The following is a 24,777-nucleotide window of genomic DNA, read 5'->3' as shown; positions in this document are numbered from 1 at the left end:
TAAATCATACCCACACCATAGTTAAGCATCACCACCTCATACACTATATAGCAAAAGTGTTTGGACACCTGACCATAAGATTTGTATTTGCTGTTAGAACATGTTTGTTAGTAGACATGTTGCAGAAACTGTAGCATTATGGTACCAACAGTAACTGAGCAAAAAGCTGTTAAAGTTGATTCAGTAAAGTTGATCTGTTAAGTCTATTTTTGGTGCTTCATTGGAAAAAGAATGGGCAAATTGGATACCAAGGTCCAATGATTGTACTGTATTTTTGAATACAAATACAGAATACTGTCCTTTTTTTGCTTATTATAGTGAAAAGAGGATATAATGCCATATTTATTTAACTAAAGTAGCCACATTCACAAATTTCCATTAATCTGAGAAAGCTGTAGTATTTCTATATTTATTATTATTATTATTATTATTATTATTATTATTATTATTATCATGCATGACTAGGAAAATTTGACCATCTGTCTGAAGCCATTGTTTAGCCTTAAAACTCAAACAGCTTTTTGCCCACTTAAAATTGCTTCCATAATTTTAGTTTCTGCTAGATTTCTACAATGTTAGCACAAATGCATTTGAACTTTTCATACATTTCCTTTAACTACTGAAATAGCGTAGCTGAACACTGACTATTGTAAGAAGAAGAAAATTGAGAAGAAGAACTAAATAAAATTGGCATCTGATTCACTTCTAAAGTGAAAGATTACATGGTGTAATTTCTACTCTGGTAACATGCTAGTCCATGTAACATGATCTGATTTATATTCCTGGAGGAGCTGTGAGGATAATGGTGTAAATAATGAGATTGAATCCTGTCATTATATTTAAATGAAGACAGAGAACATTTAACCTGCATTTGCTAGATTTGCAAAAATATACATAAGGTAGCAGAGTGCTTGTTAGCTAGCTGGCAGGGCTAGTCAGCTAAGACTAGCGCTGTGGGTTAGACTAAGGGTCAAATTTCTTGAGAAATTGCATTTAAATGTCATGAAAAACGTAGTATTTTGAAAACCATAATCCCACAATGATATATCAAAGACAACTGTAAGACAATAAAATGATTTTTTTTTTTTGTACATTTTACAAAACTTTTTTTACTTTAAAAAACAACAAAATGGTGCATAAGTAAAAGTAACCAAGGAAACAAAAAAAAAAACATGTACATCAGTTTGTTGCAGAATTGCACCACGTTCTTGCAGGCAAAAATGTTTTACAGTCTTGTAATATAAAGTGAATATTGTTTGTAACAAAATTAGGCTTAAAATACAAGCAGATAAGGAACATGTTTATATTTTGGATTTCTTGTAGCATAAAGACATTTTCTTTCTATTCTCTTGATAAGGCGAGTACAGTGTTTTCATTACAGACTAATCAGATCATCAACGACGTTCAGCTTCTCACTGGGGGGCAGTAACTGTCTTATCCACGTTTATTCTCCAGCTCAAATAAATGTGTTGAGTTTGCACTGAAGGCTCAGGTCGCATCAGTAGTGAAAGTAGTGTGCAGCTCCCAGGTGCCGGAGAGGTGGAGGTTGAGATGCGGAGAGCTGCGTGCAGGAAAGCAGTTCTGCTCTCGAGCTTGGGCTCTGTGGAGGTGAAAAGTCATCGTCAGACCTGTGGAGTGAACGTCTAGCTGTACCATCTGAGCTCAAGCAGTCTGGCACAGCATCCTCCATTTGTCTAAAAGAGAAAGAGAACAAAGGGAGTCAGAATTTTCCAGCAAATTGGAATCTTTAAAGGATAACTATATATATATATAAAAACATCCAAAAACATTCAAAGCCATGATTGGTGTCCAGAGGTGGGAAGTAATTAAGTAGAAATACTTTGTTGCTTTGTTTTTCTGGTATCATTAATTGACATCACTACTTATTTTACCTTTACATTAACATTTTTTTACACAAATATCTGTACTTTCTACTCTGCTCGTTACTTTAGTTTAGACAGGATCAATATTTGTTCTTCTCACTGCGCCGTTTTCAGTCCATCAACCTATTTCTTGTCATTTCCTGGCTCTCACACATCACAGATGTGGGCGGGTTTATGAAGATACGGAGCCTACAGGCAACAAGAAGTAGAGCTAAGGTGGATGAGACAGAGGGAGTCAGTGATGTAAACATGACTAAGAACAAAGACACTTCTGATCACCTGATCATCATCATCTTTGCTCTGTTTGTGTTCTATATGGTGGTTGTTCAGCCTGGATACATTAATTATGCAACAAAATGTGAATTATTTTGCATTAATATATTAATATGACGTGAGGTCCAGTTACCAGCGTGACACTAAAACAGGTAGTAATAATATCTACTTTTTACTTAAGTACATGTCAGAGCCCAAACTTCTTTACTTTAACTTGTGTAAGAAAGTATAGTCAGTACTTTAACACTTGCCAGTCTTTTAAAACTCGGGTATATGTACTTCTACTTAAGTAAAGGATGTGTGTACATTTGCCATCTCTGTCAGTGTCTAACTTCTCGCATGAAGCTAATGTATGTCTCATGTCTCATTATTTTTGCTCATATTTTGCTCTCTTCACTTAAAACAAAGCATTTTTTAATAATGATATAGCATAGAAATATAGCATAGAAAACTATTTGCCAATTCATAGTGAAAGTGGATTAATGATTTAAATCACCTCCATTTTTGAGAAACACATTTTGCTCTCTTCACTTCATACAAATATCACCATTAAACCACACTATATATATATATATATATATATATATATATATATATATATATATATATATATATATATATATATATATATATATCCTCTCCTTGAACTGCCACCTTAACGTGGTGGAGGGGTTTGAGTACTCGAATGACCCTAGGAGCTATGTTGTCCGGGGCTATATGCCCCTGGTAGGGTCTCCCAAGGCAAACAGGTCCTGGGCGACGGGTCAGACTAAGAGCGGTTCAAAACCCCTTATGAGAGATACTACATCAGGGACCGTGACGTCGCCCGGTATGGCGCAGCCGGGGCCCCACCCTGGAGCCAGGCCCGGGGTTGGGGCTCGTATGCGAGCGCCTGGTGGCCGGGCCTTCCCCCACAGGGTCCGGCCGGGCTCAGCCCGAAGGAGCGACGTGGGGCCGCCTTCCAGTGGGCTCACCACCTGCAGGAGGGACCGTAAGGGGCCGGTGCTAAGAGGATCGGGCAGCAGTCGAAGGTGGAGGCCTCGACAACCCGATCCCTGGACACGGAAGCTAGCTCTAGGGACGTGGAATGTCACCTCGCTGGCGGGGAAGGAGCCTGAGATTGTGCGTGAGGTTGAGAGGTTCCGACAAGAGATAGTCGGGATCACCTCTACGCACGGCCTGGGCTCTGGAACCACACTCCTCGAGAGAGGATGGACTCTTTACAACTCTGGAGCTGCCCATGGTGAAAGGCGTCGGGCTGGTGTGGGTTTGCTTATAGCCCCCCAGCTCAGCCGCCATGTGTTGGAGTTTACCCCGGTGAACGAGAGGGTCGTTTCCCTGCGCCTACGGGTCGGGGATAGGTCTCTCACTGTCGTGTGTGCCTACGGGCCAAACGGCAGTATAGAGTACCCGGCCTTCTTGGGGTCTCTGGGAGGGGTGCTGGACAGTGCTCCGACTGGGGACTCCGTCGTTCTACTAGGAGACTTCAATGCACACGTGGGCAGCGACAGTGACACCTGGAGGGGCGTGATTGGGAGGAACGGCCCCCCTGATCTGAACCCGAGCGGTGTTCAGTTATTGGACTTCTGTGCTAGTTACAGTTTGTCCATAACGAACACCATGTTCAAGCATAAGGGTGTCCATCAATACACGTGGCACCAGGACACCCTAGGCCGCAGGTCGATGATCGACTTTGTGGTCGTTTCATCTGACCTGCGGCCGTATGTCTTGGACACTCGGGTAAAGAGAGGGGCGGAGCTGTCAACTGATCACCACCTGGTGGTGAGTTGGATCCGATGGCGGGGGAGGAAGCTGGACAGACTCGGCAGACCCAAGCGTACTGTGAGGGTCTGCTGGGAACGTTTGGCCGAGCCTCCTGTCAGAGAGATCTTCAACTCCCACCTCCGGCAGAGCTTTGACCAGATCCCGAGGGAGGCCGGAGATATTGAGTCCGAGTGGACCATGTTCTCCACCTCCATTGTCGAAGCGGCCGCTCGGAGCTGTGGCAGTAAGGTCTCCGGTGCCTGTCGAGGCGGCAATCCCCGAACCCGGTGGTGGAAACCGGAAGTAAGGGATGCCGTCAAGCTGAAGAAGGAGTTCTACCTGGCCTGGTTGGCTTGTGGGACTCCTGAGGCAGCTGACGGGTACCGGCAGGCCAAGCGAACTGCAGCCCGGGTGGTTATCGAGGCAAAAACTCGGGCCTGGGAGGAGCTCGGTGAGGCCATGGAGAAGGACTATCGGCTGGCCTCGAAGAGATTCTGGCAAACCGTCCGGCGCCTCAGGAGGGGAAAGCAGTGCCCCACCAATGCTGTTTACAGTAGAGGTGGGGAGCTGTTGACCTCAACTGGGGATGTCGTTGGACGGTGGAAGGAATACTTCGAGGATCTCCTCAATCCCGCCGTCACGTCTTCCATTGAGGAAGCAGAGGCTGAGGGCTCAGAGGCGGACTCGTCCATCACCCAAGCTGAAGTCACCGAGGTAGTAAAGAAACTCCTCGGTGGCAGGGCACCGGGGGTGGATGAGATCCGCCCTGAGTACCTCAAGTCTCTGGATGTTGTGGGGCTGTCTTGGCTGACACGCCTCTGCAGCATCGCGTGGCGGTCGGGGACAGTGCCTCTGGAATGGCAGACCGGGGGGGTGGTCCCTCTTTTTAAGAAGGGGGACCGGAGGGTGTGTTCCAACTATAGGGGGATCACACTTCTCAGCCTACCTGGGAAAGTCTATGCCAGGGTACTGGAGAGGAGAATACGGCCGATAGTAGAACCTCGGATTCAGGAGGAACAATGTGGTTTTCGTCCAGGCCGTGGAACACTGGACCAGCTCTATACCCTCTACAGGGTGCTGGAGGGTTCATGGGAGTTTGCCCAACCAGTCCACATGTGCTTTGTGGATTTGGAAAAGGCATTCGACTGTGTCCCTCGCGGCGGCCTGTGGAGGGTGCTCCGGGAGTATGGGGTCGGGGGCCCTTTACTAAGGGCTGTCCGGTCCCTGTATGACCGAAGCAGGAGCTTGGTTCGCATTGCCGGCAGTAAGTCAGACTTGTTCCCGGTGCATGTTGGACTCCGGCAGGGCTGCCCTTTGTCACCGGTTCTGTTCATAATTTTTATGGACAGAATTTCTAGGCGCAGCCAGGGGTCGGAGGGTGTCCGGTTTGGTGACGACACGATTTCGTCTTTGCTCTTTGCAGATGATGTTGTCGTGTTGGCTTCATCAGACCAGGACCTTCAGCATGCACTGGGACGGTTTGCAGCCGAGTGTGAAGTGGCTGGGATGAGAATCAGCACCTCCAAATCCGAGGCCATGGTCCTCAGTCGGAAAAGGGTGGCTTGCCCACTTCAGGTTGGTGGGGAGTTCCTGCCGCAAGTGGAGGAGTTTAAGTATCTTGGGGTTTTGTTCACGAGTGAGGGAAGGGTGGAACGGGAGATTGACAGACGGATCGGTGCAGCTTCTGCAGTAATGCGGTCGATGTACCGGTCTGTCGTGGTGAAGAAGGAGCTGAGCCGCAAGGCGAAACTTTCGATTTACCGGTCAATCTACGTTCCTACTCTCACCTATGGTCATGAGCTCTGGGTCATATATATATATATATATATATATTTTTTTTTTTTTTTTTTTTTTTGCCTTCATGATTTGGACCACCTGTAGTTTTATAGTACAATTCCCAGGTTAAGATTTCACCTATGGGCCTACATTTTCGAAGGGTAAATTGTTTAACTGTTTCCTTTATGATATTAGAAATGACGAACACGTTCCCTCACCCTTTGCGTCCCTGAGCAGCTCTGTCCCTCTGACGGCGGTTCTTGAACCAGTTGCTGACCTGAGTGGCTGTGAGTCCGGTCGCTGTGGCTAAATCCCTCTTCTCTCTCGGTGACGGGTAAGGCTTCCGGCAGTACCACTCTCTCAGCACACACCGTGACTTCTCCTGCAAATACAACATTCACTTCACATTCAGCACAGTGGCCACTGATCTTACACTTTTATATGCTTGAAAGGGTGTGGTTGCATAGAGGGTTTTGTATACTTGTTTATCAGATAAAAAAGCTATGACCATTAACAGTTTAGAAAACTCTTACATTAGTACACGATTTTTTACACGATTACAGTATATAAAGATTTGATCATTTACATTATAATAGAACATAACTATAATGGTAAGTAATTAGACTGGCCATGATTTAAATGAAATTGTAGGTCTTATGCAAAACTCTGAGTAAATAAAAGCCCAAAATGCTAAATATTAAGTATTCAATAGTCTTAACAACAAATCATTGCTCAGGATAATAAGCACAAATAAACCATATAGTTAAGGTAATTAATATCGAATAGATTTCTTGACATGTTTAACCCGTGTTTAGGAACATGCAGACACATTTGTTGTTTCATTCACTGTTCAGTGTATAGCTGTAAAAATGTTGCAAACCCGGACGTGTTTAATTTCCCATTACATTTGAAACATTATCATGATTTTACCTGTATGTAAGACGACGATATAAGTGAATCTCCCTGTTTCTTGCTTTTCCTCCAATCATTTTTCTGCAGTTGTTATTTTTGTTAAATTCTTGTTTTTGATCATTCATTTATTCTTAAGAGTACTAGAAGTGTAAAAATGCCTATTTTAGACTTGACCCATATTTATTTGACTTAGTAGTGTATATATTTTAGATAGTTATAAACATTAATAAACTACTGCTCTTAGACCTCCATTATAAATCAGTCAACCGATTTATTATTATTATTATTATTATTATTATTATTCTTGTCCATGATGATCAACACACACAGAATACAGATACAGGTATAGTAAAAGAGATTAAGTGATAACTGCTGGGGAGGCCCTTTAATATCATTACTCAGTTGTAGTCTAGTGTTAGCAGAAGTTGTCCCACTTGCTGTACCTTCATCATTTCTGTCATATATAAATATCTTTATATGAATTTATATGATGGTATTAGCAGATCAAGCCTTTCTACCTTAAAGCAGTAGCTGGTCTCTTCCCCATCCCAGATAGTTCGAGGCAGGGGGAACTTGCGCCGTACACGGTATTTGCCCACTGCTCCAAGAGGGCGCCCTCGCTGCAGCTCGGCCTCAAGGTAGCGCGCCCGGATCCAGAGCTGCTGGAGAAGCGAGTGACTGCGTGGAGAGAACATGTTGCCCTCGATAAGAGTGTAGAGCTCGCTGAACCGGCACTGATGGAAGGCCACAGCCGCCTTTGCCTTCAACACGCTCTCCACTGTGTGCTGTGGGCCCAGGTACGAGGACGAAGAGCATGTGGAGAGAGAAGGTACAGAACGAAGGAAAGACGATAAACGGTCGATGCATCCGCTCTGAAGCAGAACCTCACACACACACGCCACCTGATCCTGGGAAAACCCCATCGCCATAGTGAGGTATTCTGGAAGAGAGAGTTGATTTTATGTAGTTCAGCAGATAAAAAAAATTATAAAAAAGAGTTCATTAGGATTAATTTCAATATTGCACATAAAATGTGAGTATATCACAGTATCATTTTAAGAATTATTAGTAATATGTTCCTATCCTGAACTATTTCTTCAACCATAAAATACAATCAAAGTTCTGAACTGTTTTTGGAATTTACCTTCTCTCTGGATGTCCTTCAGTTCAAAAGAAAAGTACTGCTCGCATTGTAATTCTTTGTGTATCTCATTAAAACTGCTGCCAAGCTGAAAAACTGTGAATGCATCCATGCGTACGAGGATTCACACACTTATACCTGTTCTTTCCTGAGCAGATCCGCCCACAATAAAGTACACACAGGTAACCGGAGCTCATGTGGGTTAAGAAAACACTGACAAGCACTAACACACATTTTGCATTGAGTCATGCATGCACAAAACAAAACAAACCTGCTAACCTGGGGCCTTGCTGAGATCTTAAATAGTGAGAGGCATATCGAAAATAAACACATTTTCATTTGAATGCATTCCAATTTCCAACTCAAATGAGGGTACCAACGTTTAAGCCGATTTGGTTAGTGATGACTCCAGCATGGCATGCATGTAATAAACGCCAGAGTGCTGAACATCATTTGCCTCCAAATGTGTACCTGAAAAAATGCTCCAAGAAAACAGATGTGACAATCCTTTAAAAAAGCTGATTAACCAAAACACACAGACCTCCATATATTTAAGAAGCACAGTTGGGCTTTTGAGTAACCTTTAAATATTGGCAAAAATTTATATATATATATATATATATATATATATATATATATATATATATATATATATATATATATATACACACACACACACACACATACACACACAAGTAAAACTATTTAATGTCATGCGAAACAATCTTCCCGTAAATATATGCACAAACACACCACCTGAATAATATATATATGGGTAGTTCAAGTAGTCCTATTCTTGTCAGGCAAAATTATTTCAAACAAATTTGCTGCTGCTTTTTTTGTGCAGGACTGCAAACTAAATATTTTATATATAATATTCTAATAAATCTATGTTGTATGGTTTAGAGACAGTGGCAGTGGTAGGAGGACAGCGCATGTAGGACGTTTTGGAGACAAGGTGAGGGAAGCGAGATTGAGATGGTTTGGACATGTGCAGAGGAGGGACATGTGGTATATCGGTAGAAGAATGCTGAGGATGGAGCCACCAGGAAGGAGGAAAAGAGGAAGGCCAAGGAGGAGGTTTATGGATGTGATGAGGAAAGACGTGCAGGTGATTGGGGTGAAAGAAGCAGATAGACAGTAGAGGACAGGGTGGTATGGAGACGGGTGATCCGCTGTGGCGACCCCTAATGGGAGAAGCCGAAAGAAGAAGATAATTTAATTAAATTCTTTATAACAAATTTTCGTAGACACCTGACCATAAGATTCATGTGCTTTGTGAACATCCCATTCTACATTTCGTCCCCATTTGCTGTTATAATAACCTCCATTCTGATAGGAAGATGTTTCACTAGAAGTTTGGAGTGTACTTGTGAAGATTGTGAAGATCACAATGTTAAATGTTGTGTAAGGTCAGAGCTCTATAGCAAGCCACTTAAGATCTTCTACTCTTAATTCATGCAAACCAGATCTTCATGAAGCTGGCTTTGTGCACAGGGAATTGCCATGCTAGAACAGTTTTGTGCCTCCTAGTTCAAGTGAAAGTAAAATTTTATGTTACTGAATTAAAAGACATTCTATACAATGGGGTGCCTCCAAACTTTGTGGTAACAGTTTGAGGAAGACCCACATGTGGCTGGAAATGTCAGGTATCCAGAAACATCTGTCCATATAGTGTATATGATGCTTTTGTTTGTATAACTTGCTATTTTGAAGAGCATTAACACACACAGCATCCAATCAGATTTGAGAATTTGTGCTGTGCTATTTATTTGTATCGCACCATACATTTAATTCTAGCTTCAGGAGTCTTTTATCTACAGGTTTAATCCAAGTACACACGCCTCAAATGAAACATATGGTCTCATTAGGATCTGAAAACAAGTTACTTAATAAAAAAAATAAGTTCACACAGTTGGTATTCTGTTTACTACTTTGTGATCTGTGCTGATATTATTGAGTAGATTAATAACGCAATAAACTGTAGGAGTTAAAAAAAAAAAAATCATTTAACTAGCAGTGTATATTAGACTTACAATTCTGGTGCAAAATGGAGGTCTTGTATGAGTGACTATATTTTTGTGAAAGTAGCTTAGCTGTGTGTTTGGACTGTGCTCTGTCTCGCTAGTAAGACTCGTGCGTCGGGTAAAGGCATCTGACAAATAAATAAATGCAAATTTAAATGTAAATGTGAAGGCATTCATTGAAAACCACAAAATGAGACCAAACAGCTTGCATTGCAAAATATATTTAACACAATGCCAAAAAAGAATTATTAGACTGAATATAAAAAATAGAATAACTATAACAAATACAAAAAAAAACTCTTTAAAAGAGAGAAGGTTTTATCATGCTGGGAACAAAAAAAAAAAAAAAAAAAAAAAAAAAGAAAAAGGAAAAAAAAATCCCTTTAATTTTAAAGTACATTGGAAAATTCTTTGGCTTGATCAAGCTGTATGTTTTCCTTAGGATGGAGATGATTGTGGCTTTGTACATCTGATTGTACTGTAACAATTATGTTTAAATCAGCCACGATACATTTCAACATTCAATAACAGCAACAGAAAAGTTCATTTTTTGTTGCTCATTCACACCAATGCACACGTACATACACACCATACACACAAACAAACGAACACAAATTCCCTTTGTTTTTTACATATTGGGAAAACAACACATTGTTTAGGCACATGGAAGAAATAAAAGAGAAATAAGTAATACGAGCCTTTGGCATATAAATGCTACATGTCCTATTTTGTATACACGTCTAAAATACAGCTTTTCCAGAAAGTATATAGAAAATACAACAGAGCAGTTCTGATGGAACTCTGGTGATCCACCAATATCAGAATGCTGGTTTATAATTAATTAATCAGGGGTGGACAAATCACCAAATTATGAATCGGCCTATAAGTGAAAGCACCAGTGCGCTACCCAGTTTTATCATTTTGGTTGCCAAGAAATAATTTTATATACATGAAAATGTGGGAACTACTGCAATTCCTCTCAAGTAACAAAGCATATCATGTGAGTTGCCTTTTTAATCTAGTTCAATATATTTCAAAGAATGCTTAAATCCTTGGGATTTTGGCTAGAAGTGCTGGTGTTCTTTCAAAAAGATGATCTGATTTTCACTTGCTATAGTGTTAATTGCAAGGCACTGGTGTGTTTAGATGGCATACAGTTCATATTAGAGGTCGACCGATTCACCGGATTTGCAAATTAATCAACACCGATAGTTGATTGCAAAACTCCATACTGATAGTTTTTCCAGGTTGCATCTGGTGTTGGAGCAGCTGAAAATGTCCAGTCATTACGTGAGCGGCCTCTAGAGGTGGATCACTGACACAGCGTGCTTTTTGTTTATACACGAGAGACTGCGTGTTGCATGGAGTTTTGTTATATAAATGATTATGAATGACAATTTGATTTATTAATTAATATTTTCATATTCATTCAATTTAGCACATTTTCATGGTTCAGTACACGGTGGGTTTTTTTTTTTGGGTTTTTTTTATGGATCAAGTATCAAGTACAGTTTTAAGTACAATCCAACCTAGCTATCGGTATCGATCAAATCCACTATCGGTCAACCTCTAGTTTAACAGTTTTTCCTTTTGTATTAATGATTCTGGATATATAGCCTATAAAAATGCATCTTAACACCCAACTGAACTCTGAACCTGTTTTTTTCAGGCACCCAGACTAATGATTTGTCCACCCCCGCTAATTCTTTAAATATACACAGAAAGTAAAAGATACAGGACATTAAAAAAAGGCACATTTCAGATGTCTTTTGCGACATAACAGTACATAAAGTCTGCGGTAGTGTCACATTGTTCCTCATTTATAGCTCAACTGTGGAGAAAATGTCTTGATGTCTTCAGTAGGTCCAATGATATTACCAAAAGAAGAGTTAATAAGAATTGATGGTTAAAATGTGCAAAATATTTGGAAATGTTGGCCTACTGTAGATCAGCACCATAATTTGTGATTTCCAATTTCATTTACAGGAATGGTTTAATGACGTTTTCTATAATTGAGTCAGCCAATTCCATACACGTATGCTATAGAAATAAACCCATTTATGAAACAGTTCTAGCAGAGCATTGAAAATTTGACGATAACATACAACTTCAAAATAGACATTTGAGTCTAGCTTCGACCAGAATTATAAGCACACAATTATGACCTGGAAGAAAAAAAGAAAATATGCATCTTGAAAGAAATCCTACAAAATTCTCAACATAAAAAAAACAAACATTTTAGTTGCACATAATTGGTGAACATGTAGTGTGAAAACAGTGTCACATTTGACAATGTCAGATCTATAAGATTTAGTTTTAACTGTATAGTAACTGGAGTCATCCTACAAACATGAATGCCAACTTGGCAGCACCAATTTACATTTTACAAAAATTCAACTTAGTCATTGCATAGATATAAAAAAAAAACAAACAAACAAAAAAACAAAACAAAGGAACCTCGTCAACAATAAGCCCTTTTTCTTCCAAATAACTTGGCTAACAGTACCTTATTAGCATGTGCTACGCTGTAGTGATGGACAGGAGTGTTTGTTATATCCAAAATTAATTCTAAAAAGTAACAGGCAACTTTTTGTTGGGTCACGACATAGTGCATAAATTAAAAAGATTAAAACGTGCGGAAAACTAGTTCAGTCGTTGAGTGTACACGAATGCATAAAATGTATATACAGACTGCAGAAGATTACACTGCTAAACAAGATCAGATCGCACAATAAAACATAAAATACCTGACAATAGTTTTTTGCAGATTTTTACTGTTTAAAAACATGCTACTCTTTTCATTACGGCTAACTTCACTTCAATATCCCACACAAAGGCAACGGGTTTTCTGCCTAGAAAAAACAGGCGTAGTTTTGCGAACCATTTTCAGCAAGCCAACTAAAAGTTGAAAGCATAGTCATTTACGCGGTCATTAAATGTGAAAAGAATAAAACCGACATGCTCGTTAAGATGTCGACGTTTGATGTATAATCACGTTCCTATATCCTAGTGTCTGGCTCATAAAGAAGGCTTAATATAAGCTGGGTTCGTTATTAAAGCCTGTTTTTCACCGTGTGATATTAGATGTCTAATCTGTGTATCAGATTATACCATGGATTATCCTCTAATGATTCTCTAATGTACCCATTATTTAATAAAAAAATTTATAATGATAATTGTGTCATCAATGCACACATTCTTTTTTTTTTTAAAGTCCCTTTAATGGGCAGATTGGGTCAAATATAGAAGATCGCCATGCAATTAACTTCGCAAGCTGTATTTTTGCCTAAATCATGAATGGCATTTTAATAGATGAGAACCCCATTGTGCTGCATCTGTGCACAGAATCTGCTACATCACACGGTAAAAGAGATTTCTGTGGAAATCTATATATCTGCTACAAAACGTAATTAGGTTAATCCTGATTTTTTTAATCCAAAGAGACTTTGTCAATCTCTAAATGTGCTTGGAGTACAAAGTGATTCGATGCTCCTAAAACAACTGAAAAGGAATGTTAAAACCATTTTCACAGTGAAGGTTTAGTAGCCTACTACAGGTAATAAGTATCAATGTTCAGACAAATATCAGTCAAAAACTTGTGTTAGTATTAGGAGAAATATTAAGATCAGACTCCCCTTAAAGACAGCTAACTAACCAACACAATCCTGCTTTATGAGATTGAACCCTCAAGTGTGACAGTATGTAACTAGCAAAACAACATAAGACGAACCTTTCTTTTTTTTTTTAATACCCCCTTAAATTACAATACCCAATTAAATGTGCTGTAAAACCCAATAGGAGAAATGGCAAAAAATGTACTATATACTGAAACTGTCTTATTAAGGCTTCTGCTTATTTGCTACATTTGTTATACTTGGTGTAGGTTTAAATCTAGCATCCAACTATTTTTGGCTGCATTGATGTATTTAGAGTATTTGATGCATACGAGTCTCATAAACTAGTTTTAAACAGATTGCATGGTGAATTCAAGCTATAATAAAAAAAAAAATGCCCAAAATGTCATGTTCTATGCAACTTTGCAAATATTTTTAATCCCCATGTCCTTTTTTACGAAGTAAAACCTTGACAACCTAGAACTGTTTACTGTGAAGAGAAATGATCAGCAGTTTTTTTCATTTTACTTCACTTTAGAAATGAACAAATCAGGAACCCGGCGTCTTCCATGATTCTACATCGACCCATAGAAAATAGAGATTTGCTGTGGGCTGAGCGTCAGGATTGTCTGAAGGCTTCCCAAAGGTAGCAAAGATCAATTACAAACCCAAATCATCATCCACAGGTACAGACTGCAGTTGGGTAAGAATCTTTGAGTCTCCATCCATCTCCTCATCGTCCAGGTGAGATTCTTGGTGTACATCATCGCTCGGAGGAGGGGTACCCAATAGCAAGGACTCCCCACCTGGTAAGCTCAATAAAGCTGGGTCTTCAGGTAGATCACTTTTCCCACGTACATCAAATAGTGTGAGTCCAGATGAAGATGAAAGAGGCACAGGACTCCAAGCAGGTTGAATAAGATGGGGGCCACTGGATACACTGCTGCTGAGAGGACTGAATGACAGCATGCTTTCAGGGCTGAGGGTCTGCTGGGATGGCAGAACACTAGTCAGTGTTGGAGTCGGAGAGTCTGAGGTGTTTGGAGAGGCTCCTGGAGTAGGGTTACCCAAGGCTCCAGGCTCAGGACTACAGTATAGTGCAGATGAGCCAATTAAAGGAGAAGATTGAAAGGGACGAGAGGTCTGAGCAGAAGATAAAGAAACTGGTGGATTTTGCAGTGACGTTCCTGTCAAAGCTTGTTCCATTCCACTGCCGCTGCTGGCACTTTGGCCTGGATTTTCTGGAATGGATTTGACAGGCATGCTGGTGAACTGGAAACCAGCTGGGATGGTGAGGATAAGCTTGCCATTCTGAACACTCAGGAATGGACTACCACCTGCCAAGAGGAAGTTACCTTAAAACAAGAGCAGAATGATGCAGTCAAGCCTTCTTTTATTTGGTGGAAGGACACATTTTAACAGTGTTGCCCCTGGTGTACTAACTATAGAAAACTTACATTTTCTTTTAATGCACTGTGAAATGTCTCTTGAATCTAAAATGGTTCAATGTCTTACCTGGAGAAGCAGAGGGAAGTTGAATCACTCCTGAATTAAGGAGCTGGACCCCTGGAATAGCTCCAGCTGTAGGCACACTCTGAGGAGGTCCTATGGGACTTATACATATAGCTCCCTGGGGCACAGCAGCAACTGCTCCAGAGCTAGATGCTAAAATTTGAAAAGCACCTCCCGGAGTTGGGATGGAGTATGAGGGTGCTGCTGGGACTACCTGAGGAAAGGATATGGTCCCTGTAGGTGCTCCAGCAATTGGGGACACAGGCATAAGTTGAGGCAAAGGTACTAGCTGGGGCTGTCCGGTGTCCTTGGACTGCGAAACAGGAACTACTTGTGTGGGTGATGAGATGGGAATGCCTTGTGTAACCAGCGCGGTCTGTGTCTGCGGTGTGGCGGCTGAATTGGACTGGTTTGTTAACTGCAGTGTCAACCCTTGTGGAGCCTGTCCATTAGGCACCCGAGAGACAGATAAACCAGCGTTCTCCACAAGTGCAGAGGATACACTGTGAGGTTGAGTTTGTGTTAGCCTGGGCCCAAATTGTAGATTGCTGGTTGTAAACTGAGGGGTAAAACTCTGCGATAGTTGAGTGGTAATGGGGGACACTGGAACCAACTGAGGGCAGGACACTGGAGTCCCTGCTTGATGCTGTACTAATTGAGATACTGGAATACCCTGGATGGATGGTACCACCTGTGGCAAAGAAAGAACCTGAGGGCTAGAAATAGAGGATGAAGATCCTATTTGTGAAACAGAAGGTGTAGCATTTATTTGAGAACCAGCTGTTGCTACTACTACAAGCTCAGGCTGCTGGGTGGATTGTAGTGGCATTGCTGAGTTGGTAATAACCGCACCAGATGTAGTGTGAATGCCATTTTGAGTCAATGCTAATGAAGGAAGGGAGGTGTGAGTCATCAACGTGGATGAGATTGTAGAAGTGGGTATAGAGGTTGGAAACACCAGCTGGGTGCTATCTTGAGCCTTCATAGCTCCTTGAAGAGTAACGAAGTCCAACGAAGAGACGTTATGGTTGGTCGCTTTCGTTTCATCTGTCAACGAGACAGGGACTGTGCTAGTTAGGCTGGCTTGCGTTTCCACTTTGCTACTGCAGTTTTCATCTGAGACACTGTTGTTCCCACTATTCTTCGATATAACCTGGGCTCCGTTAAGTAAAAGTGGAGTGTTATTAGTTACAGGACTGAGGGTGACCGCATGTCCATCGCTTAGAGTCAGTCCATTAATGATGACACCAGTTCCAGTCCCCGATAGTAATGGGCTCCCATTGAGCAACAGGGGATGAGGACTAGTAAGGAATCCCCCTGTGTTATTGAGAATGAGCTGACCTCCAGTACTACAGGAGGTACCAGAGAGGGATATAAGTGAAGCAGATGAGCCTCCAGCCTCTTGAGCAGCAGGTTTGTCGGTTATGTCCTCCAGATCAGCCTTACTAGCCTCATCTTCGGTGCTGTGGTTTCCATCAGATTCACTAAAATAGGAATAAAACATTTATTTTAAAATTTTATCAGGCTTGAATGATCAATCTTTATCAAACCATCTTAATTTCATTAACAGATCAGTGTGTTTTTAGACACACCTACTACTATAAACTTGTGACCTAGTTTCGTTTGTACTGCTTTGCATGCATTTAAATGGTTTAAAGTCCTTGTTCCAAAACAACCACTCAGGTCCCAAACCAAACCTTAATACAAAGATAATTCTGTATTTCTGTAGTACAGAAACGTTCTACCCAATTCTTAACTGTAATATATCAAAATTGGAAATAGCAAATCGCCTTTGTGTAATTTGTCATGACTCTTGTAATCACCTATTTCAGGCTTACAGTGACATATCTAGCCGTTTTAAAACAATCCAGATGCTCTGTCTGTCATTTAGTAAACACAGACATATTTTCTCTATAAAAACTAGAAAGTCTTAGGAAGCTGAATACACAATCTTCATGCAAGATGAACAATGACCAACTAAGAATGAATACAGAATCGGTATTCAAAACTTTCCAAAGTTATTATCTCAACCTCAATGACCCACAAAAAAACAAACCCATGCCTCAAACACCATGTAAGCTGGTAGTATACTATAAATTAAAAACAAGCCTCCAGTGAGTGGTTTACTTAGAAGTCCAGTGCATGTTTCTAATAGTGTTGTTTTGGTTCTGATAAAGAGCTTTTATGTAAAACTTTAGAATGGACTTGCATTTACTTTTTTTTTGTTGCAACAATGGAAACTTCTTTTCTAAGCTGTTTGTGTAAATTCTGAGATGTGTGTTTTTGATTTGCAGCTTTTGGTTCTAAGCGGTGCCATGCTACAAAAAACTAAAGTAGGAGTTCTCCACTCATGTTCACTAAAACACTGCACAAAACACTGTTGCAGTACAGAATTTTAAGAGAGCAGTGAGATGAGCATCCTTCATAACACTAGAGCTGCCGGGTCGGTTTTGCTGACGGACTACTTGACTACTAAATGCACACTGTTCACCTTAACTTTTGATTTCTGTAAAGCTGCTTTGAGACAATGTCTGTTATGAAAAGCACTATAGAAGTAAACTTGACTTGACTACTTTTGAATCAGTGTAATGGGAAGACTACAGTACAATGCATTTTGCAACAGTATGCATGTTGTTAGATTGTTTATAAAAAAATAAAAAAAATAAATAAGTTTATACATTTTTAAAAGGGGTATAATTTGAGTACTGCACCCATTTTGTGTGGGTTTTTGTGGAAAAGCAGGCATGCTAATCATGCCAAACTAAATAAATAAGCAAATTACAGCAGTTTGTGGTGCAAGAGGCAAAGAAATAAAATAAAAACAATGCAAAGACTATTTGAGTTGTCCCTTATATGATTGTATTGCTGCTAAAAAAAAAAAAAAAAAAAAAAAAAAAACACACACAAAGGTCAAATTCGGATAAAAGCAAAACGCAGTTTAAAAGTAGTGACCATGTGACAGCTTGATCAGGTCCCAGCAACTAAGAGTTTGGAGGTCTGTTTAGAATCTCACACATACCGCAGCAGATAAAATAATACCACAAGGTAAAAGGAAAAATAAATTCTGTTAGTCAACTTAAGCGTCTTATTTCAGAGGAGCAACTTCCATTCAATAGTTTGTTCACTCCCCAACAGGGACACATAAAAATGTCATCTAATATACACATACAGTATATGGAATATAATAAGTATAAGTATAATATTCAAATGCATATAAACCCAAAAAATATGCTGCCTCCAAATCCTCCTGCACTGTGTGGAGTTTTGCACGTTTCCTCGAGGTTTTTTGGGTTTTATCCCACCCACTTAAAACATGTAGAGGCTAAGTGGATTGGCTTTGCTAAATTGCCCTAGGTGCGAACGTGAGAGTGAACGTGTTTGGTGTGGACTGGCGTCCCATCCAGTGTGACTTTGCACCTTATGTTTCCGGGACCCAATGCGGGCGGCCAAGATAAAACACTTAGTGAAGACGACTGAATGAATTATTAAAAGCTACATTGCTTTTTAAAGCCATGAGGTCAGCCTCCATTGCAGTTTCCTCCTTCACTGCAACAACAAACACCTGCTTGGGTGCTTCCTCTGTTTATTTTGTGTCTGTGACGTTTTTAAAGTAAAATAACGGCTTTCATTCAAATATTCTACATTTCATCAAAAAAATAAACTACAGCACGATGATTTCCTAGCTAGTTGGTTTGATTGCCAGTAGGGATTACAATCAGTTCGGTCAAAAAATATCAGCTCACGTCTGTTTTATGGGTAAAGAGAAAACTAAAAAGCGAGAGAGGAGGGAAAATCATTTCGCTGCTCCAGCCATGTTCTCCGTCTGACCTGAATGTGCGAGATTAAAGTTCCACTCGAGTGACAGCAGTGATTATGAGCAGCTGTGGTGATCAGTGAAGTCTGGAGAGCACAATAACACTGCCTACCACAAACCTTTCTGATGGCATGGAGAAAAACTCACTTTAATTTAACATCAAGAGCAACTATATTTTTAATCCCTGGGTGGATAGTAGAAAAGATTTGGAGCAAAACCTTAATATTCAGAATGCAAGATTTAACAGAATATATGCTTATTATTTTAGTAGGCTGGGGTATTTAGATTTACAATGGGCAGTTTTTAAAAACAATAAAATACAATTAAAAAACGCTAATATTTGTACAGGTTTAATTTTCCCTTTTTTTCCCCCGCAATGAAATTTTCTTTAACGTTTCGATCACTTTTTACGTTAAATCACAATCTTTCTACTGAAAATTTCCTAATAACAACATGTACAAAATTATTGTATTCTTTTTTTTTTTTACATTAGTAACTAGTCAACGATTAAAACAATTTCTAATATTATTTAAAAATGCAACTTTGTTCCTAATACAATAACCAATTTTCATAGCAGCGACAACGAAAGTCCGTCTCTACACAAATAAACGTTGACTGAGACCAAAAATTATTTTTTTTTTTATTTATTTTTTTTAAATCAGGTGTCCACAAATTTTCAAAGATTTTGAAAATTTGGGAATTGGGAAAATTTGAAATATTGAAAAATAAACAGAAAAATATTTATAATATTTTTGTTTTTAGAATCAGAGCTTGTGCACAAATTAATTCATGCACATTTTAAAAAAATTCTTTCAAATTGAGAAATGAATTCTTAGTGAATTGCAGGTCAGATTAAAAAGTGATTATTTTTGTGGTGTAAACATGCAGTGTCTTGTCCTAAAGTCAGACCTGTAAAAGGTCTTTGAGGTTGTCACGTTTCTTTTGCCTCTGCACTGGAATTCCTGAGCAGTGTACCACAGGGAGACGTCGCCATGCTGCATGTGGGGAAACCTGAGACACTTGTGGGTGCAGAGAGCTCACATTTCACAACAAACCAACACGCTTGCAGTCAGTCGGACTTGATTTCAGGCGACTGTCTCGCTGGCGGATTAAATCCCGGCTCTAGGCGGCAACTTTCCCCAAACTTTTCTCTCCAAATTTCCAAAAGTCGGGAAGCATTAAAAAATGAGAAGGGAACGTCACCATACTCAGACTAGGCCTCTCTGTGCAGCTCAAATAAACACCATATACACACATTACAGTGTTGTTTCAACCGTGGAGTAAACCGGAGCTCGACCTTCTGTACAGGATCCAATCAGAGTAAATAAACCGAGCTACTGACAGCTCCAGGTCGTGTTGATGTTTTACAGTTTTGAGGTTTGGATTTGAGAAGGTGAGGAGTATATGCGCTCTCATAAAATATAAATAAATACATAAATAATCACACATCCTTCTGAACCTGAAACGTTCTGCAATAAGAAGAATCATTACCTCTTGCTGTTGGTACCGGATGGAGTTCTGTCTCTCTGTCGCCGGTTCTTGAACCAGTTGCTGACTTGGGTCAAAGAAAGTCCAGTAAGTTTGGCCAGGTTTTTCTTCTCGTCTGGAGTCGGGTACCGGTTCACTTTATAACACTCTTTGAGGGCGTTGCGCGACTTTTCCTTGAAGCAATACACAGTCTCCTCGCCGTCCCAGATGGTTTTCGGCAGGGGGAACTTTTTGCGCAGCCGGTACTTGTCCACGGCGCCCAGGCTGCGACCCCGCGACCTCTCCGCCTCCTTGTAGCGCGCTCTCAGGTAGAGGTCCTGCAGGAACCCGTGGTTACTCGGGTGGAAGTCGCGGCTCTCTAAGATGGCGTACAACTCAGTAAAGTCCTCGCGGTGGAAAGCGACCAGGGCCTGGGCCTTAAGCAGGGTCTCGTTGCCACGTAGCACGTCGGACGAAGGAGGGATGGTAGCCAGGAAGCTCCACAGGCGATCCACGTTGCCCGCCTGCAGGAGAGCCTCACACACGCAGGCGACCTGCTCACTGGAAAAGCCGAGCGCCGACTTTGGGAAGCTCTCAAACAGCCGATCAGAAACTTCTTCCGCGTCCTTCTCCTTCTTGACTCGGGCTTCGGATTGCCCGGGCTCCTCGGTGCTTCCATTCTCAGTTTGTTCTGGAGACTCCAAAGACAAGGAAGCCATTTTTAGTTGAACTTTTTTTTTCCCCCTCTTTGAGTTCCTCCTCCCTCCCTCTCCCGTTCCCTCAGCCCAGTATATTCTCCTATACTCTGATGGACGAATCGATTGGGAGTCGGCTCTTTTTTGGGTTGAATGAGTCGTTTGCTGAAAATGGACCCTATTCGATTCTATTACATTTTACATTTCTTACACACCTTAAAGCTGTGCTTCATAACATTTTCTTACCACGGACCAGTTTCAGGCAAGGCAGTGTTTCCTCGTGGTCCGGAGGGGGTCCTTGGGGTGGGGGGCGTGTACTGTCCCGAGTAATAACTTGCATATTGTATAAATATTTTACATATATGATTTATTATTAATGCAGAAATGAGTGGGAGCATCATTTGCATAAAAACTGCGACTGAAACAAGTGTGGGAAATTGGCACAATTTGTATTTTTTTTTTAAAGCCACACACCACTTTTGGGCCCTTGAGCAAGGCCCTTGGGACCTTGGCTGGTGTGTCATGGCTGACACTTCGCTCTGACCCCAGCTTACTAATAAGATGGGATATTCAAAGGAAGCATTTCACTGTGCTGTAATGTACATGTGACAAATAAAATAAAAACATCATTATAGCTTTCAACCCAATCCTTCAATTATTTACATAGTAGTATTTAATTGTACAGGGGATTATCCAAAGCTTTAGGTGGTTATTTTTATTGCTGTTAATGAAATCCATGAAAACAGGTATAATTATAAGCCTGTCAATAGAAGTAAAGGGACAAACTACATTACTATACATAATTTTCTATACGGGATGAATCAAGTGAATCAAAAGGTTCATGTGACTCGTTTAAACTGCGAATCGAATCAGTAAAACGAGTTGTAATGTCTATTCCCTGTGTTGGATTGAGGATCCACGCCAAAGATCCTGCTCAACTGAGTGTGTTGAAGAAATAAGAGATTGGATGACCCATAACTTTCTGCTATTACATTCTGATAAAACGGAGATTTTGCTCATCGGCCCAAAAAATAGTACACAGAAGCTCCAGCATCTCAGCCTGCATTTAGACGGTTGTTCTGTAACTACTAGTTCAACGGTAAAAGACCTGGGAGTTATTTTAGACAGCAACTTATCTTTCAAAAATCACATCAATCAAGTTACAAAAACAGCCTTCTTTCACCTTAGAAATATTTCTAAGCTAAGAAATATGTTATCTATATCTGATGCAGAGAAGCTCGTCCATGCGTTTATGACCTCTAGAATAGACTACTGTAATGCATTACTAGGTGGATGTCCTGCATCATTAATAAACAAGCTTCAGTTAGTTCAGAATGCCGCAGCAAGAGTTCTTACTAGGTCAAGAAAATACGATCATATAACCCCAATCTTATCGTCCCTACATTGGCTTCCTATTAAGTTTCGAATAGACTACAAACTACTGCTACTCACTTATAAAGCACTAAATGGTTTGGCTCCCATGTATCTATCCAGTCTTTTAACACGCTACAATCCGTCACGCTCCCTGAGGTCTCAAAACTCTGGGCTTCTAGTAGTTCCTAGAATAGCAAAGTCCACTAAAGGCGGTAGAGCATTTTCACATTTAGCTCCTAAACTCTGGAATAGTCTTCCTGACAGTGTTCGGGGTTCAGATACACTCTCCCAGTTTAAGTGTAGATTAAAAACATATCTTTTTAGCAAAGCCTACACATAACACACATCACACACATCACATCACAACCTTGTGCTCCAGAATATATGATTACATGCACATTATCAACTTGTGCTGTTAATATCATGAACAGCAGCTACGCTAATTCCTCTCCACTGCTTCTCTTTCTCTCCCCATCCCGAGGCATCCTGAGGTTTGGCCAGCTCCAGTCACGTCCCACCTCGTGAAGATTATGGACCTATGGATGATCATGGAGAAGTAGATGCCGAGTGTTTAAAGGCCCTGGCATGGAGAAGCTGATGCTGGATCTATGATGATCACAAATTGTTCTGTATTGTTGAAAGATTTATGACCAAACTCTTGATGTCACCCATATGAGGATGGGTTCCCCTTTGAGTCTGGTTCCTCTCGAGGTTTCTTCCTCATATCATCTAAGGGAGTTTTTCCTTGCCACTGTCGCCACGGCTTGCTCATCAGGGACAAACGCACACCATTCACCTTCACTGTTGTTTTCTGTAAAGCTGCTTTGAGACAATGTCTGTTGTGAAAAGCGCTATACAAATAAACTTGACTTGACTTGACTTGACTTGACTCAACTCTAATCAACTACAGCAGGGATGGGAGAACATATATATACTGTAGTCTCAGTAATTATAGTCATGTGCTCTTTTTGCACAAATTGCTTCTAAAACAAATGTAGTTTTAACATTAAGTATATGGACAAACACACCCTGTGTCTATTGTCTTATGTTCTTTTTGCACTAAATGTTGCACAATGTGTCCGGTTAGTTTTTGTGTAGGTCTGTGTTTTTTGTTACTTTCTTGTTTATTTATGTTGTTTTATGTAGCACCTCGGTCCTGGGGAACTCTATAGTTTTGTTTCACTATGTACTGTACTGTATATGTGTGGAATGACAATAAAAGCCAACTTGACTTCATATTTATTCAACTGTTTAAACTGAAAGAACATACATGTACTTTGAAACACTACTGCTGAATTGTATGAATTTAAATTTGTAAAATAATACATTAGCATTGAGACAGAAGCAAACGTAAAAATACAGCTATTGTAGTAATAATTAACTTGAAGTAATCAAGAATATTCATTTACATTTCACACAACTGATCTGAAAATGTTCTATTTTCTGTTCTGTTCCTATGATAATTAACCAAGGATGCTAAATATTATAATATTAATCTTAAAGTACTGCACTTCCTTGCTATTTTTCTAAATGTAGTGATCCATTTTAGCAATATATCATGCACTAACATCTGCAAACTACCCTGATGCAGCACAGCTTTATTCAATTATTGGGGAACAATGAATCCAACATAATTTACATTGAAATGTCATTGCAGCAGTCCAAAAACGGTCTTAAGAAAAGCTTCTGGGTGATGCTGCAACAAGTCACTTACTCACAACACTTACTCTTAACCATATTATACAGTTTACATGCTGTTTTTTGCACTGCATTGTGTTTGTTTACATATACTCTTGGTTATAGTCTTTATAGTCCTCTTTGCACAGTACTGTATTTTTAGAGTATACAGTAGGTTTACTGGTCGGCACTATCTTGTGTTATGTATATTGTCACACATTGTCTTGTGTTGTCTGTCTGTACTATTGTCTCTCTGTCTGTACTGTTTGCACTAGGTTGCACTCAATGCAATTTATGTAACTTTTTGTTGTGTGTTGTATCTTTATGTTGTTTAGTGTAGCAGCACGGTTCTGTAGGAACTTTGTTTCGTTTTTACTGTGTACCACTGTGTATAGTAGAAATGACAATAAAAGACAAGTAATGACTTGACTTGACTTGACACAGGAGTAGATCAACAGCTGAAAGATTTCAATGAAAGGTGTTTGGAATGGCCAAACCAGAATTCTAACTCTATATAATTAGTAATATAACCTAATATAAATAATTTTCTACATTTCTACAATCACCATGTACAGTTTACACTCAAGTCTCCATCAGTGAACATCTGATAATCTCAACAATGTTGGAAATATAATGAATGGAGGTTCAGTGTCATGCAGATGAGGATGGATTCGCTTTTGTGTCTGTATTTAGTATCATGAGTTGAGACAGAAGTAAACATAATAACTTGAGTAAAAGTTTGCCTATTGCAGTAATAAATCACTTGAATTATTGATCATAAATATTCATCCATCTATAGTTCACACAACTAATCTGAAAATGTTCTATTGTCTATTCTGTTCCTATGT

At 40.2% G+C, this 24,777-nt stretch overlaps 2 protein-coding genes and 1 long non-coding RNA gene across 3 annotated transcripts in view; 1 reads left to right on the top strand and 2 right to left on the bottom strand.

The window, feature by feature from the left end:
• The window catches only part of LOC310732595, a 113,536-nt gene that overhangs the window by 64,942 nt on the left and 23,817 nt on the right, over positions 1-24,777 (top strand). The window lies entirely within an intron of this gene.
• Positions 816-8,269, bottom strand: six9 (SIX homeobox 9). Its single transcript, XM_083551673.1, has 4 exons — positions 7,753-8,269; positions 7,127-7,548; positions 5,915-6,078; positions 816-1,694 (listed from the first exon to the last, which is right to left on the bottom strand). The coding sequence occupies exons 1-4, from the start codon at positions 7,859-7,861 to the stop codon at positions 1,499-1,501; spliced, it is 891 nt and encodes a 296-aa protein (XP_083407799.1). The 5' UTR covers positions 7,862-8,269; the 3' UTR covers positions 816-1,498.
• On the bottom strand, positions 9,982-24,351 carry six5 (SIX homeobox 5). Its single transcript, XM_083551670.1, has 4 exons — positions 23,148-24,351; positions 20,208-21,816; positions 14,906-16,386; positions 9,982-14,745 (listed from the first exon to the last, which is right to left on the bottom strand). The coding sequence occupies exons 2-4, from the start codon at positions 20,900-20,902 to the stop codon at positions 14,051-14,053; spliced, it is 2,871 nt and encodes a 956-aa protein (XP_083407796.1). The 5' UTR covers positions 20,903-21,816; positions 23,148-24,351; the 3' UTR covers positions 9,982-14,050.

The sequence above is a fragment of the Silurus aristotelis genome, assembly GCF_946808225.1.
Source record: "Silurus aristotelis genome assembly, chromosome: 10".
In the NCBI taxonomy this organism is placed as follows: domain Eukaryota; kingdom Metazoa; phylum Chordata; class Actinopteri; order Siluriformes; family Siluridae; genus Silurus; species Silurus aristotelis.
The sequence above is the reverse complement of the archived record's forward strand: the minus strand, read 5'-3'. Positions and strand labels throughout refer to the sequence as shown.

Bases quoted from the DNA above. Each gene is read 5' to 3' on its own strand.
- six5 (XM_083551670.1), bottom strand. From the start codon at position 20,902: ATGGCTTCCTTGTCTTTGGAGTCTCCAGAACAAACTGAGAATGGAAGC. The intron at 16,387-20,207 runs GTAATGATTCTT...TTCCTATTTTAG, and splicing joins TCCGGTACCAACAGCAAGAG to TGAATCTGATGGAAACCACA. The intron at 14,746-14,905 runs GTAAGACATTGA...TCTTGTTTTAAG, and splicing joins ACTTCCCTCTGCTTCTCCAG to GTAACTTCCTCTTGGCAGGT.
- six9 (XM_083551673.1), bottom strand. From the start codon at position 7,861: ATGGATGCATTCACAGTTTTTCAGCTTGGCAGCAGTTTTAATGAGATA. The intron at 7,549-7,752 runs GTAAATTCCAAA...TCTCTCTTCCAG, and splicing joins GAAGGACATCCAGAGAGAAG to AATACCTCACTATGGCGATG. The intron at 1,695-5,914 runs GTGAGGGAACGT...TTTCTCTTTTAG, and splicing joins GCTGCTCAGGGACGCAAAGG to ACAAATGGAGGATGCTGTGC.